A 17,881-nucleotide genomic window follows, 5' to 3' on the forward strand; every position below is an offset into this window, starting at 1 on the left:
ACCCGTACATTTGGGGTCAAGGTGGAGCAGAGGAAAGGTGTGGCAGAGGAAAAGGGTGGAGTCAGGAGGGTGGAGCTTGTAAAGCAGAGTCTGACAGTCAACAGATATGTTAAAAAATCTGCTGCAAATAAATTGGCAACAAGGACAAATGTGACAGTAAATCTGTTCTACCATACTTAATAGATGACGAAGAGGCAGCATTGGAAAATATATTACATGTATGGTTAAGATGCCTGCTGAAGAGATCTTTGTGTGCCCGGCAATTCTGAGGGATTATAATAGTGGTGAGATGACTTTGGTGGTTGGTGAGGTTCTGTGAGAGTTCTGTGTTTTGTCCAGTCACAGTTTTGACTCAAAGTAGCATTGAGGGTTAATGCCACTGCTGCAAAACACATTATTGTGTAACTTGCAGATCACTGATTTGTATTTTATGTATCTAGGTAATTGGGTTACTACTTTGGATACTGAGATCATTTTGTTACTTCCAGGTCATAGGCTGTCATCCTAACATAGCACAGTGATCTATTTACCAGCATCAAGGAGTTGCATGCAAACTGCAAATCATGGCCTTAGAACCATAGTTTTTTCATTGCTCTGTTTTTATTATAAGATTGCAAAGAAGGGTCCATATGAGAAGTAATAAAACTTTGCTAGTACGCACAACCCCAATCACTGCATTACATATAATATCCTGACTTTGTGTTTTTCCCGTCCATGCACGCTTAAATTATAAGGCTGCTATGTGATTCCTACACCTTATAACCGTCAACGTCTTACGGAACATACACACAGATAAATCTTGTATTCTTACAATGCAGGCACATCTCTTATATGGGGGATGAATAAGTCAAAAACCTGCCTCCAAGTCATAGTTACTCTAAAGCGCTTGTGTAGTGATGAGTTATGTGCCTTTGTTTCCTTCCATTGCACTGTCAAATAGGTGTTAGGTGCCAGATGGCTCGCAGTTAGAATGATATGTGAACAAAAGAAGGGCCGGTGGCCCTTAAAGTCAGGCCTTTGTTTTGGGTCCAGCTAGAAGTGAAAATAAGAAAGCTCCTTTGCCGTCTGCACACTTTTGCTCTGATCAAAAATGCAGACAACATGCAAGCACTGCTGAGTTATGTCCTGGTGTCAGAAAATGACATCACCAGGACAAATTTACCAAAAATTTCCTGGGTCAGCCAGATCTCAGATTTGGCCCAGAAACAGCGACTGGAACTGGGATCTGGTGGGATCACCTTACTTTCTAATACTGCTGCTTCCCAAAAATGAGTGATTGTGCCCGCTACTGACAAAAATTGAAGAAATTAAGTACTGCAGTAACTACTGTTCAACACCCAGTACAGGCAGGGCGGCTATCCTGCGCAATGGCTCTGGCTCAGGACTTCAATGGGAATCTCAGTGTCAAAAAGCTAAAAGTGCAAACTCCATTGAATAACTTCACTATAGCAAACGGATTCGGGCATGCCCAATGAGTAGGAGCATGAGCGATGCTTTAACCTCGGAAAATAGGTACATATACTACAGTGGCTTGCAGTTGTATTTGTTTATTTATTGATATTTTCATTAATTTATTTTTATTCCTTAGTAAACAGCTGGTAGCTACTTAAGACCACGTTAAAGAGGGCTGATAGATTCTACGCTGAACAGCCGCAACATGTAGGGCAAAAATGAGTCAAGAGAATAAAGTGATACATTTCAGTTATTACTATAACTAGGGTGTAAACTAAGATGCATAATCGTCTGACTTTTGAAAGTTTTTATCATTCTTACCAGTCTTCATTGTCCAACCTGTCACAGAAAAAAAATATTTAGAATGATAATAGTGCCAAAAGTTATAAACAACACTATTAAAGCATGGTTGATTAAAGTATGACATACTTTTATTTTTCTTACCCGTCTCTGCATTCTCTTGTTCCTGAAACAAGGACATACCATTTTTAGTTAGTAAAATTAATTCAGCATTTCTTTTTCATGCAACAATATGATTTACTCAATTCACTATTTGCAAGTGCACACATAAGAACAAGAGTCCTGAATTTGGGATTGCTGGATGAAATAATGTAACTTGAGTACATGGTCTCTCAATTATTCTTGCCCCCATAATGAATACACAACCTCAATGGGTTGAAACATCGAGACAGTATGCAAACAAATCCAGGCAACTATACATCAAAATTCATGATACATATATAAGGGCCAAGCAGACATGAAATAGAAAAATGCACATCCTTTATTGTTATATCTACAGATATCAGAAACGATAATACACAGGTATTCATAAAATCATCAGAATTCCTGGCAATTTAAAATCATAATGCAACAACACAATCAAACCTTCAATCAAACAACCAATCACACAGCACATATAGACGTTGGTGCATGATATTGTCAAGAATTGAAATATCCAACTTTCCTAAATCGAGACTAAGATAGACCAACAAATCATCTTGTTAGGTCACATAGGAGCATGCACCAATGTCTGTACATGATGCCACTTATATAGTCTTATTGCCCTTGTTGGTTTGCTACCTACAATGGATTTTCTTCTCTGTTTCTTTTTTTGTTTGTACACAACTTCTTCATTAATTGCACTTTTGTGTGAACACCAGGAGCACTGAGCACAAAATAACTGCAGAAAGAAGTGCGCTTAAATCTTTAGTGAATGTAAAGCTTGATTATTCCAGACCAACATGACCAGGTCGGCTGGGAAAGTGACCCTAGGTATATGGAATGGACCTGCATGGTTTAATCGAATGAAAGAAAATGTGGCTAACTGCACATTCCTGTACAAAGCAAAACATATGAAGTTTCCATATGCATCAGCTCCACCAGTTGTCTATATGAGGGTCTCTGCCAAATAAAAGCCAAACAAGGAAGAGTAAAGCTTGTAAGAAATGAGAAGAAACATTTGTATGAGAGTTTTATGAATGTCCAGAACTATCCTAAATTCAGGAGTTTTAGTTAAGAAAGGTGCGAGAGAATGTTATATTATCGATTGTTGAATGTATGAATGGATGCATGTGTCCAACTCTTAAAATGAATGTGCAATTATTTAAGTATCTGGAGTAGGTAGGGAAAGTACAGTTTTATGATTAAATACATGTTTAAATGATTCCGAAGAACTAACAATCGTATTTAATGAACTGACTTTAAAATAATACTACTACCACCAAACTAACACTATCTCATCTTCTTTTCCTCCTGCTGCAACAACGGCGGCTACTTCTTCAACTGCTACTATTATCGTTAGTACCAAAAAACTAAAACTACTGCTACTACTAATATTACAAATTAATGATATGTCATCTTGTTTTTCTACTACTGCAACTACTACCACTAGGACTGTTCCAGTGCTTACTACTATTGCAATTACTACTCCTACCAAAACTAACACTACCTTATTTTCTTTTACTAAAAGTAATACTATTATTATTACAACTGCCTTCAAACCAACTACAACAACATCTTCGTTTACTACTACCCTGCTACCCTGATTACTAGTCAGAAGCTACATTATTGTCTCTGTGCAAACAGAAGTTTGGGATCTGGATTCCGACTAATGCACTAATCACTGCACCACCCACTATTCTCCCGCGGCAAATTCCTGATGACCAATCCTGCCAATATTTTTACTGGAGGAAAAAGTGTGCTAAATGCCAATACATGTGGAATTTGATGTTTAGGTGGTATTTCCTAATTTTTCAAAGGAAAACTCAAATCAAGAGGTATGTATTGCGCCAGATGAATACCACACCCTGGGGTATGTTTTTTTTATTGGGTACAGTAAATACCCCACCCTTTAACCCTGCCTTGCATTCTAGGCTAGAGGGCTAGATTGAGCTACTGACTGCTAGACTCCCCCAACCACCAAAACTAGCATCACCTCATCTTTTTTTATTACTACAACAAATGTCACTTCTACTAAATCTATCACTATTTCTTTTTGTTTTTCTACTACTTTATAGTTAGCACAGCTGCAGTTCTAACCTGCATCATACGCGCGTGCATACATCCACGCCAGTGTGCTGTCTCTAGCATACCCTACTCCCTTCAGCGTTGTCTAGGTACTTTATCTCCATCCCCTGCACTCTGTGTCAGCTGAGAGCCACTATAATTCCACTGTGCCCAATATTGTAGTTGCTCACCTGTCTCCATTGAGGCGCCGCAGCCCATGGCTGTTCACCAGCGAGAGATTAGAATCCACAGAGCGGCTCCTTCTGGATCTCCGGAAGGCGCAGTGTCTTCCCACAATATGATTTTGTGTTTTTAATGCTGCTGTTCTTAAGCATGAGGTCAAAAGTAGGGATTAGCTTCAACGGATTATACTTCAGATCTTTAAGATAATGAGGGCTGAGGCTAAGAGAAGCATCGTAGGAAAAAGCAAAACACTTATAAATATAGCATAAGCTTCTCCTGAATGACAATGCAGATCTCTGTGATCAGAAACCTGTGGGTGTTGGTCCCCCAGCTCCCATAAGAACAATGCATTCTCTGCCGGATGTGATCTTGATTCATAAATTTATTCATACACATGCTTATCAATCATTTTGTATCTCCTTTCTGGCTCCTTCTCATAGACGTGGTAAACATGGAACCCTAGAGTGCCCCCAGGGCCTTTTAATTCAGGGGTGCTATACAGAGATTCCCAATGCGTGTACCTAAACCATGTTAGCCTGTCCCGCCACTCACAAGCAAGGACTTTTAGTACAAAAATCTGCACTCAAGCCAACCACTTCGATACAGAAGAACATCAGTGCACCACGCTGTGAATTTCTCCAACAATAAATAAATATTTGACCCATGATCTACTAACAGAGCACAATGCTCTTTGACATATTTCTTTGCCTGCTTCATTTCGCAATGTACTCAAATCGCTTGGTGACAGCATAACCCTAGTTCCACTTTCCTATTATCCAGACAAAGGCACTGCTCTTTCTTTCTCTCGGTCTCTCTCTCTCTCTTCCTCTCCAAGGCTACCAAAGCTATCTATTTATATGTAATCAGGACAAAAACAGGATTAAGAACAGACGTCAGATATCTGTTTTATAAAGGCAGCTTGGTTTCTGTACATAAGGATTGCTTGTTTCATGATTTCTACTACATCTGCTAGCTATTTAAAAAAGAATTGTAGTATTTGTGTATCGCAAACCTAGTTTCACAGGCAGTGGAGCACTGTATACTGGTAATCAGAAATACAGTGACAAGCCATGACATAAGGGTGGGGTGTGAGATAGCATTCAAGAAGATACTGAGTTGCTTCTGGAACAGATTAGAGTCTTACGATAGGTTCTGATCAGGAGATTTTTGTAGATTCTCCTTGAACGGCAGTAGGTTATCTTTAAACCTCTGCTACTCAGATAAGTCGTTCAAGGTCCTCAGGCAGGTTACTGTTCTCCGTTGTGTTTTCTCTTGCTCCTCTAACACACCTCCATCTCTTTCCTCTTATCCTTGTTGGTTATTGCTGGCCCAATCCTCTGTGTTTATCAAAGAACATACACATCTTCCAGATACCCATGAATCAAGGGTGGTGTTAGGGGGACTTGATGAGGGACACACAATAGGATTGCTGTATTGTGGGATTACCAGTTATTCCATGGGGGATGACTTAACTGTAGCCTACATCTGAGTGGTCTTCCAAGTAGTGGCAGCTGGATGTAGCGATACCTTTTCCTAAATCATCTCAGTAATCTGAGGTGTCACAGCAAGAGCCACTCCATCTCTCAGGAAGTCACTGTCTAAATTATTCATCTGTTCTAACTTGAAATCCAAAGAAACTATTTCTATTAACTGTTGGTGGAATTTAGAATGTCACAACCACAGATTGGACAGAGTTAATCTGAACTTCCTACAGTTAGAATTTAAACGTGATCAACTGTGGTTACCAATTTTTTATCTCACAGTGCTATTGTTAATGCAACTATGTCGTCACAAGACTAAGTGTTTTGATGAATTTCATCTATTTTATGAGTTATTATCCATATATTTCAATCCAATTTTATTAGGATATTTTGTTATCTCTTACTATATTATAATTTTGTCTCAACATGTACTTGATATCCTTATTACCACCTTCTTCTTTTTAATTCCCTTTTTTCTACTTCTAGCTTTCTTTCTTCTTTTCTATTATAATATCACTCCATGTATTGCCTTTTTGATGATTTATTAATTTTGACTTTATTTTATTTCTGTTTATTACTGTGCACATCCTACTATGTTGTTGACTATATGACATACTGGCTTATGTTATGATTCATTGTTTTGATTCTTCAATTAAAAAAGAAAAAAGTTATTCATCTGAAGATACAGGCTGTATGGCCTCTTAGGAGACTTTAGATTCAGCGTGGGCAAATGATCCTCCTTCTATCAGTTTGCCCAGTAAAGGTCAATTTGTAATTTGGTTAAGCGGGCCCCGGTTTGTTTTCTTTAGTAATGGGTGTATGTATGACTTTTTTAGGTCTTCTGGAAATGTTCCCATTGTTAAGGAATTGTTGATGATTCTTCTTACTGGTGTGGCAGCAGAGGAAGTTAGAAGGATGTTCTTGAAGGTTTGTGTTGGACATGGGTCAGAAGGCCTGCTTGGTTTGACCAGATACTTACATTCATTGTGTGATATTTGTTGGAAGGAATGCAAAGGCTTGGTTAGCCTACTCTTGGTGGGGTTTTTTGGGAAAGGTTTGGTGCTGGTGCTTTTCCTTTATTTTAAATAGGAGTCCTACATGTCTGCTTTGGTTGTGAAATGATTTGCCAGTATGTCTGTGGATTCTTGAGTAATGTGATGAGTTTCTTCTAGGCAATTTGGTATATGAAATTCAGTGAACATTTTATAGAATTCTTTATTCGCACATTTAGCATTTTGAATTCAGTCTGAATAGTATCTTTTTTTTGATTGCGGACTTCTATAATATGTTAAGTTTCTGTAGGTTAAGTTGTCTTGATTTTTTTTGTTTTGAGCTAGGTGCGGTGCAGATTTCTAATATGCTGTTTTATCTCTTTTAGCTCTGTATTTCTACATGGTGCCTGTTTTCTTTTGTACAGTTTTGTTGTTCTTAGTTGTATTAGGATATCAAAAGCTTCCTGTAGCCACTAATATCGTTTTTTAACTGAATTTATTGTGCCTAGATCTGTTCTGGATGTTAGTTGTGTTTCTAAGTGTACAAAATTGAGTTTGTTCAACAGTCAATAGGTGGATGCATGTAAGGTGGTTTTAGGTGTGTTGCTTTGTGTTGTGTTATGATGGAAAGCAAGCAAATGGGGGTCTAACCATGTGACTGGAGTAATCATTTGACAAGTCACTAGTTATGTATTTGCCAAAATGACATCTAGGATGTGTCCAGCCATGTGTGTGGGTTTGTGGATTGTCTGATGTAGTTTCAGTGGGCCTAGGCCACTGATGATAGTTTTCAGATGTGCAAATTCAGTCTGTCAAACCAAATGTTTAAGTCACCAAAAATGCATAGGTTGGAGTGTAGTGTTTTCAGGTTTGAAACTATGTCTAGAAGTGTGTCTGGGAATGTTGCATTGCTATGTGGAGGTTTGTAAAGGAGTAGCAAGCTACAGGAGAATGATGGTGTAGGGTTGCAACTGGTGAAGAAGGCCTCACAACCTTGTATGGAGAAGCTGTCAACTTTAGTGAGATTTGATGTGTGCTTGAATACAACAGCTAGGCAACCTCCTCTTTTGCCTAATGATCTTGTGCGATAGTTTGATAGCCTAGAGGAACAGCTTCATGCAACACTGGAGCCATGTCATCTCCCAACCATGATTCAGTTATGAAGAGTAAGTCAGGTTGTGTGTTAGTGAGAAGATCGTAGATGTAATGCTTGTTTTTAGAGACTGATCAAGTATTTATTAGTAGGCAGTTTAAAAAATGTGTTTTAGTGATGGTGTGACTTTGTTTTGTAGAAGAGTGAGCAGTATTTTGTGGACTTGAGCAGGTGTGTCCTAAGTGCTGGTATTAGCTGTATGAGGATAGCATTATTGTAGCTTTTCTGTATTGTATTCCCAATTCAGCAGGCAAAAAGGCATTTTGATGGGTCTGCATGTGGTTGACGGTGAGTTTGTAAGCTGTTTTGTTTTTGTAGAGTAGCCTTGTTGTGCAGTAGACATGGAGATGTGAAGTTGTGATGAGTGGCATATTGCTTATTATGTTTGCATCTGTTTAGGGTGGAAGGTGTAGGAGTTATGGGTGATGATGCAACATGTGGGTCATGTTGTAAGGTTCTAAATTGCCCAATGGATGAGAGGCATTTGAAGCAGAGTTCCTATATATGGGTTAGGTGTGGGGATGAGAGAAAGGTTGGCAGCAGAGTTGGTTTAAGGTGTGCATTATCTATGTAGTCAGGAGGGTGGGAATGGGTGTATGTTTGTAGTTTGTGATGGAGAGTATTATGAGGTAGTCTGTGTGTGAGTTTTTGTTGTGCTGGTGCATGTGTTATGTTTTGATTTTGACAAGTAGTTAGAGGAGATGATGATGTAGTTGTTTTCCGAAAAGTATTTATCTGTAAAGTATTGTTTGTGAATGGAAGCTGAAAGATAAAGGGGGTGGTCATGTGTTTTGGAAAAGAGCATATGTGGTGTGTGGGAGGGGATGGACAAGAGTTAAGAGAGTTTGTGTTAGATTTGATAATTGGAAGAGGTTAATATGTGTGGTATAGTGGAATGTAAGGGTTGTGTGTTTTTGGTAAAAAGAGGTGGAAGGTGTTGGTGGATGAAATAATGGAAGGCTGAGTATAGGTTTGGTGGTGCCAGAAAGGGGTCTGTTAGGAATAGGTAGAGGATAGAGCTGGTGTTTTGTATGAGCAGGTAGTGTGTGTCTGGATGGTATGTAGTTAATTATAGGGCGGATTTGCGTTGTGCTTCTGATGTGTGAATTTGTTAGTGGTATAGGATACAGTAGTGTTTTTTGCGTAGAGTGAAGATGCCATTGCATGGCAGTTTGGGTAGAAGGGTGTATATGTGTTGTTTGTGGTGTTTTTTTGTGGTTGCTGAGATAATGAAAACTGGTTAGGGTTTGATTGCAGCAAATTAGTGGAATACATTTCTTTTTAGTTTGTTAATATGTTTGTGGATGTGGATGGGTTATGGTGCTTGCTGGTGAATGGAAAAAAGGGCAGCATTCTGCCCCTAGCCCAACCAGTCCCGAACAGGCCCAAAGAGGCAACTGCCCTTGTCCTCCCTATCCTTAGCCTCAATGCCTGGGCTGAGATGCTCTGAGCTCTAAGTTTAAATACCCCTAGTGATAAGGTGACCTCTTCGGCTAATGGTAACCCTAGCCCAAAACCTAATCAATCACACCACTAGCCCTATGCCCAAGTGCCAATAGGAGATCAGGCCCTTACAGCCAATCACAACTGTAGTCCTAACAGCCAATCAGAGGTCAAACCCTAAGCCCCAGGCCCAATAGAAACCCCAGCCCCAGGAACCAATCAAAACCCTAGACATGTCCACCAATCAGAACTTTAAACGGTTTCATGCCATGGACGTAACGGTTACATCCATGGCTGCAGTGCTGGTGTGCCATGGAAGTAACCGTTACGTCCATGGGACAGCAACGCAGAATCTCTCTGCTGTTTTCAGTAGAGGGATTTCCTTTTTTTTTTTTGGGCCTCTGGAGGAGGGGAAGAGCTTACCCAAGCTCCTAAGGCATTTTGTTTTCATATGTAATGGCGTCATTACATATGATACTGAAACAGAAATGAGCCGATCAGCTCGTTTCAGTGTCAGCGAATTGGTGCTCGTGGGGCTATATCACCCCCGAGTACCAAAACATGCGGGAGAGGTACCTTTTAAAGGGGAGAATATCCCTTTACCAATGGTACCCCTCCCCAGTGGCACCATGGAGGGGGGAGCAGCCCCTTGGGTTATGGCTTTTGCTCCCCCATAGTAAATTGGACAAATTCAGTCTTTCTGCCCCCCCCCCCCCCCCCCTGGAGCCAGATGGAGACAATAGCTCCCAATCTGCCGGGGGGGGGGGGGAGGGGTGCAGAAAGCATACTAGACCCCAGGGATTTCATTTAATTTTTTTATAAAAGAGGGGTCTGCCCACAATGAGCATACCAATACTGTTACCCCAACACAAAAGGGACGGTCTTTATGCCTCCTGGGAGGCTGATGGGGCTTATTATCCCCGATCAATAATGCTCCCAACTCTCCCAAAAATATTCATCACAGTCTTTCTGCCCCCAAGGGGTGCAGCTGGGGGCAATAGCCCCGATCTGACACCCCAGGGGGACAGAAAAAAGCCCACTAGTCGCCAAGAATGTTTTTTTTAATGAAAGAAGGGTGGGTGCAGCACGTGGCGCGGCCTTCAAGGGAACCCCCGTAGAACGTGGCTCGTGGGAATCCGGACTCACTGCCGTCGCCAACTCGATTTATCCTTTCCTAAAGAACACCCTTATCTCTTTAGAGCATCCCGTCTCCAAGTTTTTCCCACGAGCCACGTTCAACGGAGGTTCCCTCGAAGGCCATGCCACACGCTGTTGGGGGCGCTGCCCCGAGCCGCCTTCATCCATTCGTTTCAGCCATTCTCCCGGAGAGGCCCTGTTTGAACGACCTCTAGGATTCCTTTCTATCCTTCCTCACGGGATCCTACACTTCATGACCCTGCTCTTAGCAGACCAGCTATTTATCCATACGTTGGTCTCCGGCTGAGACTTCTCTCGTCACTTTTGAGCCCTGCCTGATTTGGACGTATTTTCAGCTACCTTATTCTGTACATCATAGCTGACTGATTTACCTCCATCTGAGAGTTTTCATACAGTGGACTCCTGGACCCTATCGAGTTTCAGTGACAATACAGCTCTGGTGTTCCTTGACCCCCATTGTGTCAAACATTCCTTTTTGGACTGCATCTGTTTTGTACCCTGAAGACAGTGACGGTTAGGGTTCCAGCCTTTCACCGAAACGCGCGTCGGCCTCGAGCTTGACGGAAACTGTATAGTGTTATAAATGAAACAACACTTTATAATTTGTCTCTCCAACTTGAAACCTACCATTATATGTATATGATGCGTGCAGCTATATAGAGATTTTGGTTTACTATTTATCCTTCAACTCTCCCCAAAGTTACACTGAGTTACCTGATCCCTGACCTGGATTCCAGCCAAATAATTTCGACACCCCCCAGTGTCTCGCTCTAAATTTTCTCCAAATCCTGTCTTCCGTCGCTCTTGTTCTACGACCTTTTTAATTGTATGATTGTGATAGAGAGTTAGTGGCATGAATGGACTTATGGTGTGCCTGATGGTTTAGATTGTGCTTGGATGAAAGTTGTTTTAAAGTTCCTGTGGTTTCTCTTTTCCGACGGGGTAAGGTGTGTTTATTCATTGTAATTATACACCTGTATACACTTTTTGATCATCGCTTTAGTTTGAATATTTATAAATGTCTCTAGGTACTGTTCATATGTACTCCATATTCAAAAGAAAAGAGAGTCCTATCCTTTTGGTATTGGACCCTACATATAAAAAAAGATTTCTTGGCTTTAATAAAGTATTGCTTTCTGCCCATTGTGTACCCACTCTTGCCTGTATGCACTAAAATGTTTCATTAACCATGTTACATTTCGTGTTATTTTGTTTTCCCCAGCTGACAGACCCATCTCAGACTATATGGAGACACTGTGCGCTCACATTTATTATAGGCAGGTGACACCGTGCTCCTTCCTACCCGGAAGGTTGTTGCTCTTTAGTACAAATTTCCTACCACCCAGCATTCCTCCAGGTCTCTCAATAAAAATGGTACCTCACTTGTGTGTGTGGGCCAAGTACCAGCGACAGGGAAGGGCCCAAAATGCATTGTGGAGGCATCAAAATTATGCATCACAAAACAACCTGGTTTTGCAAGGGGACATCTACGTTTTTGGTCCTGGGCTAGTTGGCCATTTAGGGAAACCTACCAAACTCAACCATTTCAGAAACATTGGGGGGTCCACGCAATCTACACCTCCCTAGACTTTCTAGGGTGTCTAGTTTTCAGAAATGTCTGGGTCTGGTAGGTTTCCCTAGATGGCCACCTAGTCCGTGACCAAAACGCAGATGCCCCCCTTGCAAAACCACGTAGTTTTGTGATGCATAATTTTGATGTTGCCAAAATATGTTTTGGGGCCTTCCCTGCCGTGGGTACTTTTTTAAAGCTAAGGGATTCTGGGTAAGAAACATTGGGGGATCCACGCAAGCTACACCCCCCTGGACCCTCCTGGGTATCTAGTTTTCAGAAATGTCTGGTTTAGGTAGGTTTACCTAGATGGCCGTCGAGCCCAGGACCACAAACGTGGATGACTCCCTTGCAATACCAGGTTGTCTCATGATAAATAATTTTGATATCTCCTCAATATGTTTTGGCCTGTTTCCTGTTGCAGGCAAAAGGCCTACCTACACATGTGAGGTACCATTTTTATCGGCAGACTTGGGGGAATGATGGGTCAGTGGAAGTTTGTGGCTCCCCGCAGATTCCAGAACTTTCCATCACAGAAATGTGAGGAAAATGTTTTTTTTTTAGACAACGTTCGAGGTTTGCAAGGTATTCTGGGTAACAGAGCCTGGTGAGAGCCGCACAAGTCACCCCATCCTGGATTCCTCTGGGTGTCTAGTTTTCAGAAATGTTCAGGATTGCTAGGTCTCCCTCGGTGCCGGCTGAGGTAGGGCCCAAAATCCAAAGCTAAGCACACTGCAAAAAAAAAAAAAAGGGTCAATTTTCTCTGGAAAAATTAGATGTGTCCCCATTGTGTTTTGGGCCGTTTCCTGTCACGGGCACTATGCCTACCTACACAAGTGAGGTATCATTTTTATCGGGGGACTTGGGGGAATGCTGGGTGGGTGGACGTTCGTGTGTCCTCACAGATTCCAGAACTTTCCATCACAGAAATGTGAGGAAAATGTGTTTTTTTTTTTTTACAAAGTTTGAGGTTTGCAAGCGATTCTATGTAACAGATGTTATTACTATTTGTTATTATATGCATTTCTGCCTTCCAAATGTAAGACAGTGTGTAAAAAAGAAGTCAATCTGAACAATAGCCTCTAATTCACATGCTAATATGGGAACCCACTAATTCAGAGATACTCAAATAATCTCACTGCTTCTAAACTCCATATTTTGTTCTAATTTCAGAAATGCATAGGTACTTGATACCAATTTTTCACTCTTTATATTTTACCAAATGAAATACTGTATACCTGGTACACAATGAAAAAACATTGCAAGGTGCAACCCAGTTATTTGATCTGGGTACCTCGGGTTCTTGGTGAACCTACAAGCCTCATATAACCCCGCAACCAGAAGCATCCCACGGACATAACGGTATAAAGCGTTCAAAAATCTACCATAGTTAGAAGTTGTTACAGGTGACAATGTAGGCATAAATGACTGTTTTTGTCAGCTAAATTTCAATATTATTTTACTTCAACTGTTACTTTCCATAGGAAATCCTTGAAGGATCTACACAAAGACCGCTTGCTTAATTCAGAATTTGGTCTACTTTTCAGAAATGTATAGCTTTCCAGGAACTGTTATTGGTTTCACAACCATTTCTACCACTAACTGGAAGGAGGTTGAAAGCACAACAAATAGGCTTATCCCAGTAAAATTGCAAAACTGTGTAGAAAATGTTGGTTTTCTGACAAAAGTCTGCCTATTCCTGAAACCTGGGATGATGGTGATTTTAGCACCACAAACCCTCCATTGATACCGTTTGTAGGGAAGAAACCAGATGCTTTCTTCTGCGGCATTTTTTATCCCATTTATCCCCCAAAAAACAGATTTATATGTATTTTGCATATTATCTCAGTCCCCTCCAAGGAAATCCACAACCCCCTGGTACCTATAGAATCCTCAGGATGTTGGAAGGAAAGGACACATATTTGGCATGGATTGCTTATGTGGACAAAAGGTTATGGGGGCCTAAGCTCGAACTACTCCAAATAGTCAAAAAAGGGCATGACACGGGGGAGAGACCAGGCAGCGAAGGGGTTAAGCTCTAAGTCCAATAGAAACAACAGATACAGCAGCCAATCAGAGCACAGATGTAACATCCAATTGAAAACTTATATAAGGAGCATGTGGCCTCAAGAAAGGCTGATGGCTAGGGGTCAGTGAGCTGCTCCTGAAGGACAGAATCTCCTTGGATACAGACAGGCTCAATCCACACTTTGCTGGTCCTGGTTAATTTTACGGGTAGGCCCAAATCTAAGCCACTTAAATACTGCTTTTCACGCACTTCAACAAAATTTCCTAGCCAAAAACGAGGGTTACATACACTTCCCAAACACAGTTTAAAAAACCTTAAAACAGATTCAGGAGTCTCATAAACACACTCTGCTTAGCCTCTGTGGGTTTAGTTTGCCTTTTTAACTTTTAAAAGACCCAAAAGGAGGGGGAGCTGGGGTTTGCCTCTGCACGCCTAAGCACAGTACAGGGGAGACTAAGACAGATCTTTAAACAGTCACGGGGAGAAAAACAACAGTTTAAACAGTAACCAAATCACAGAAACCAAGAGTTCAATTTAAACAGTCCAAAGCAACAAACAAAATGCAGTTTTTAACAGTACCTATTGCACACAGGACAGGAAATTAAATTCAAACAGCCACAGGCACATAAAAACAGCAGTTTTAAAGATTTAAAAATGCAGCCTTCTGGTTCTTACGACCTTATCTCTCCATTGTTCACTGGGCTCTGTAGGGCACAGAGAGGCTGGGGCTACAAGATGGAGGAAGGCTCTCTGGGGGTGCCCTGCACACGCCTTTAGGGATACAGTTGTTGAGCTGGATGTGAGGACAAAATCAAAACAAGGTTTCCAGGATAGCTGCTGTTCTAGATGCTGAGGAATGTGTCCTTTTATGAGCCTATCCTCGAAGTGAATGTTAAGAGCACTGGTAACATTTGTTCTAATGGACAAGATGCTCGCTCTCCATGGCATTTTAAATATCCATTCTCATTACTCACACGGTTTTAGAACTTGGGATTAGTACTGGTCATGGTGCAAGGGCCCAGGCAAAACCCTGTACCAAGTGCACACTGGACTCAGCCATGCACAGCAGATACCAGGGCCAAGGGTGCATAGCACAGGGCATTGTCTCAGGCAATGCATAGTGCAAATGAAAGGGCGTAGCTTCGTCAGTGAGATTCAGGGGGTGTGAATCTCAATTTTCCCAAATGTGTGAAGTGACCAAGGTTAGGGATGGACTGTTCTCATAAGGTGCAGGGTCAGTACCGATTTGCCTTAGGTGGGTCTCATGGGCTGATTTAGTGATTGGCGAAAAGTTACTCTTTTGCAATGGTGACAGAGTACCCTGTCAGCCAAACTCAAGGTCTGCCAAACTGATTTTGAGTCAGACAGACTTCAAGTTTTACTTCGACAGAGTCCGTCAGTGTAAAACTTCCTTTGGCAGCCCGAAGGAGTAGGTGCCATCAGGAGGAAGCCATCCTACCACCTGCTATATTTACAGTGGATGGCCATCTTGTTTTTTTTTATTTTTTACTGACAGTCAATATCCTGGCAGTGAGGGGCAGTAAAAAAGACAAATTACCCCCACATCATGGGAGAAAACTGGTGTGGGGATCAAAACTTGGCTTTAGTCTTTGCTAAGGTTTTATGCTGGTCTATCCTGTCCATTCTTTAATAAAGGTGAAAGGGAAAATGTCTTGGAGAAAGGTTAGGAATGTAAGGAGCATCAGGTCAGTTGCCAGAGTCGGATGCGACTGAATGACAACTAGGCAGTCCTTAAGCAAGTCCCGGAAGCCAGTAGCCAGACTGTGAGTTATGAATTGCTCAGTACCTCGTTTTTAAGGCTCTGGTTTTCAGGGAAAAGTAAGGTTAAATAGTCCAGCTTTGTAGCTGAATATTGATTGTGGGGCGAACTTCAAATTTAGGTAACACATATACAACATATAATAAATATTTATGGATTTAGGAGTGCTTTGATACATGAGGAGTGCAACTGGACTGAAGCAGGGAGAGTGGACGCAAATAAACCTTCCTGCTTTATTGAAGTCGATGTGGATTAAAAAAAACGTGCTTGGCTTAAAATGGCTGCCACTGGAAGGCGGGGAAGAAGAGAGCACTGCAGGCAGACATGACGCGAACAAGCATAGCAGACGTCTGATAACCACGGGACCTATGAAGAAGCACTTTGCGACCACTTACACGGAGACCCCAGGCTGGGCAACTCCCCCCCCATGTATCTAAGCACTACTTCACACACCGCATAGATTGACAGGGAATTGGGGTGCCTAGTCATGAGAGACTACACCGACAGCCAGTAGACAACCTCCCTACCTGAGTTCAAGTAAATAGTCCTGTACTGCATGACTACAGTCCAGCTACTACCAACTGCTAGTCATAGCAGCGGCTCGTAGTCACCCACGATAATTATGTAGTACCACTCTGGGTGTAGCCATGCTTTCACCTGTTTGTCAATTCCAGAACTATCCGAGAAGGACACTGCTTACACTAGCATTGCTTTTAGAAAGAAACCTGATTCAGGCGCAGAGCCATATACACTAATTATGGTCTGATGTTGAGGTTGTCTAGTGCCATGCACACCTTTGCACTCTAGGGTGCCCTCCCAGGAGAAAATTCTATGCATAGACAAACTTTAAAACATTTCCTACATTGGATGTTTGCTGTAGAGTGCAATACACATGCAATGTGTGAAATGTTAGTAAAAACAAAAAGATTTCTCCATTGTTGCACCTGCCTCAAGGAGGAGTTATCTTTTGACACAAAGCCCAGTCTTAAAATATTATCAATTTTACTAGATAGGACCTTGTATAAAAACATTTGGCCCCCCTAGTACCACACATTGAATGCTTCTTGATGCGAAGTAAACCAACATGCTATTCTCACTAATAAGGGTGCTTTTCCATTGCCAAAAATGTACTGGAAAGTAAGATGCTATCAAAAATTTGAAGCTCCTGGCATCATTTTGGGTGATTGTGCAGCGATGCCATGTCTCGATAAATCTACCTTAGGTATCATGTAACTGAACCAAGCTAACACCAGGATTCCGATAAAACTTTCTGAAACGCTCTCTCACTCTTATTGTATGTATGCTGTTCTTAAGGGCTGAACTAATATGTGATTGCCACTCTGTCTGATGAATAACTGAAGGGGGCTTACGTAAAGCCCATTTTCTCTTAGCAAGATTATGTGTTATTATCATTTTTTTTTTAATGCCTCTCTTAGATACAACGAACAAACAGCATTTCAAATTTGGTACAAGTCCTATTTTTTATTATTGTATATGAGATAACCTTAAAATATGTGAGGGCTGTAAAAAACCCTCTCTTATATTTGACTTAATGGACTATAACATTGATCCATGTAAAATAAGAATATGGTCCACATATAGGGTGCACATAAAAACTGACTTGCATCTAGGCTCACCAATTGTATTGTCGTCAGAGTGGGGATGTGGGGGCATTAATAGCTTTAAAAAACACCTCTCAATACAGTGATATAATCTGATGTACTAAGGTGCAACTCTTGTCAAAGACATTTATGTTATGTTATGTTATGTTAAAATTTGGTAGAGCGCAAAACAGCTGCCCCAGCAAAGGAGCGTCCCGGCGCTAAAGAACCACAGAATCTTCACAAAAAACAGAAAACCAGGAGTCAGAAACCTAAAGGGGAGGGAGTAGATGGGTTTTGACAGCTCTCCGGAAAGCAGACAGATTTTCCATTGAGCGGATGTTCACCGGCAGATTGTTCCAAAGTTTGGCTCCTAGTACTCTAAAGGAGCGCCCACCTGTGCGAGCTAACTTTGTGAGGGGAACTGTCAATAAATGTTGGCCAAGAGAGCGCAGACTGCGCTGTGGCACGTAAGGTATAAGGAGAGGGCGGAGAAGTTTTGGGCGTCCATTTTTGAGAATTTTAAAGATCATA

At 41.4% G+C, this 17,881-nt stretch overlaps 1 protein-coding gene across 4 annotated transcripts in view; it reads right to left on the minus strand.

Annotated features, from left to right (window-relative positions):
- ABHD6 (abhydrolase domain containing 6, acylglycerol lipase) overlaps positions 1-17,881 on the minus strand; it is a 240,573-nt gene that overhangs the window by 60,003 nt on the left and 162,689 nt on the right. For 2 of the 4 annotated variants that reach the window (XM_085624756.1, XM_085624754.1), the window contains exons 10-11: positions 1,897-1,918; positions 1,774-1,791 (exon numbers count right to left, since the gene is read on the minus strand). In XM_085624756.1, coding sequence (XP_085480882.1) covers positions 1,774-1,791; positions 1,897-1,918 — 40 coding nt within the window. Of the gene's footprint in view, positions 1-1,773; positions 1,792-1,881; positions 1,919-17,881 lie in introns of all 4 variants that reach the window. The other 2 variants (XM_085624755.1, XM_085624753.1) reach the window with 1 other exon arrangement.

The sequence above is a fragment of the Triturus cristatus genome, chromosome 9, assembly GCF_964204655.1.
Source record: "Triturus cristatus chromosome 9, aTriCri1.1, whole genome shotgun sequence".
In the NCBI taxonomy this organism is placed as follows: Eukaryota; Metazoa; Chordata; class Amphibia; order Caudata; family Salamandridae; genus Triturus; species Triturus cristatus.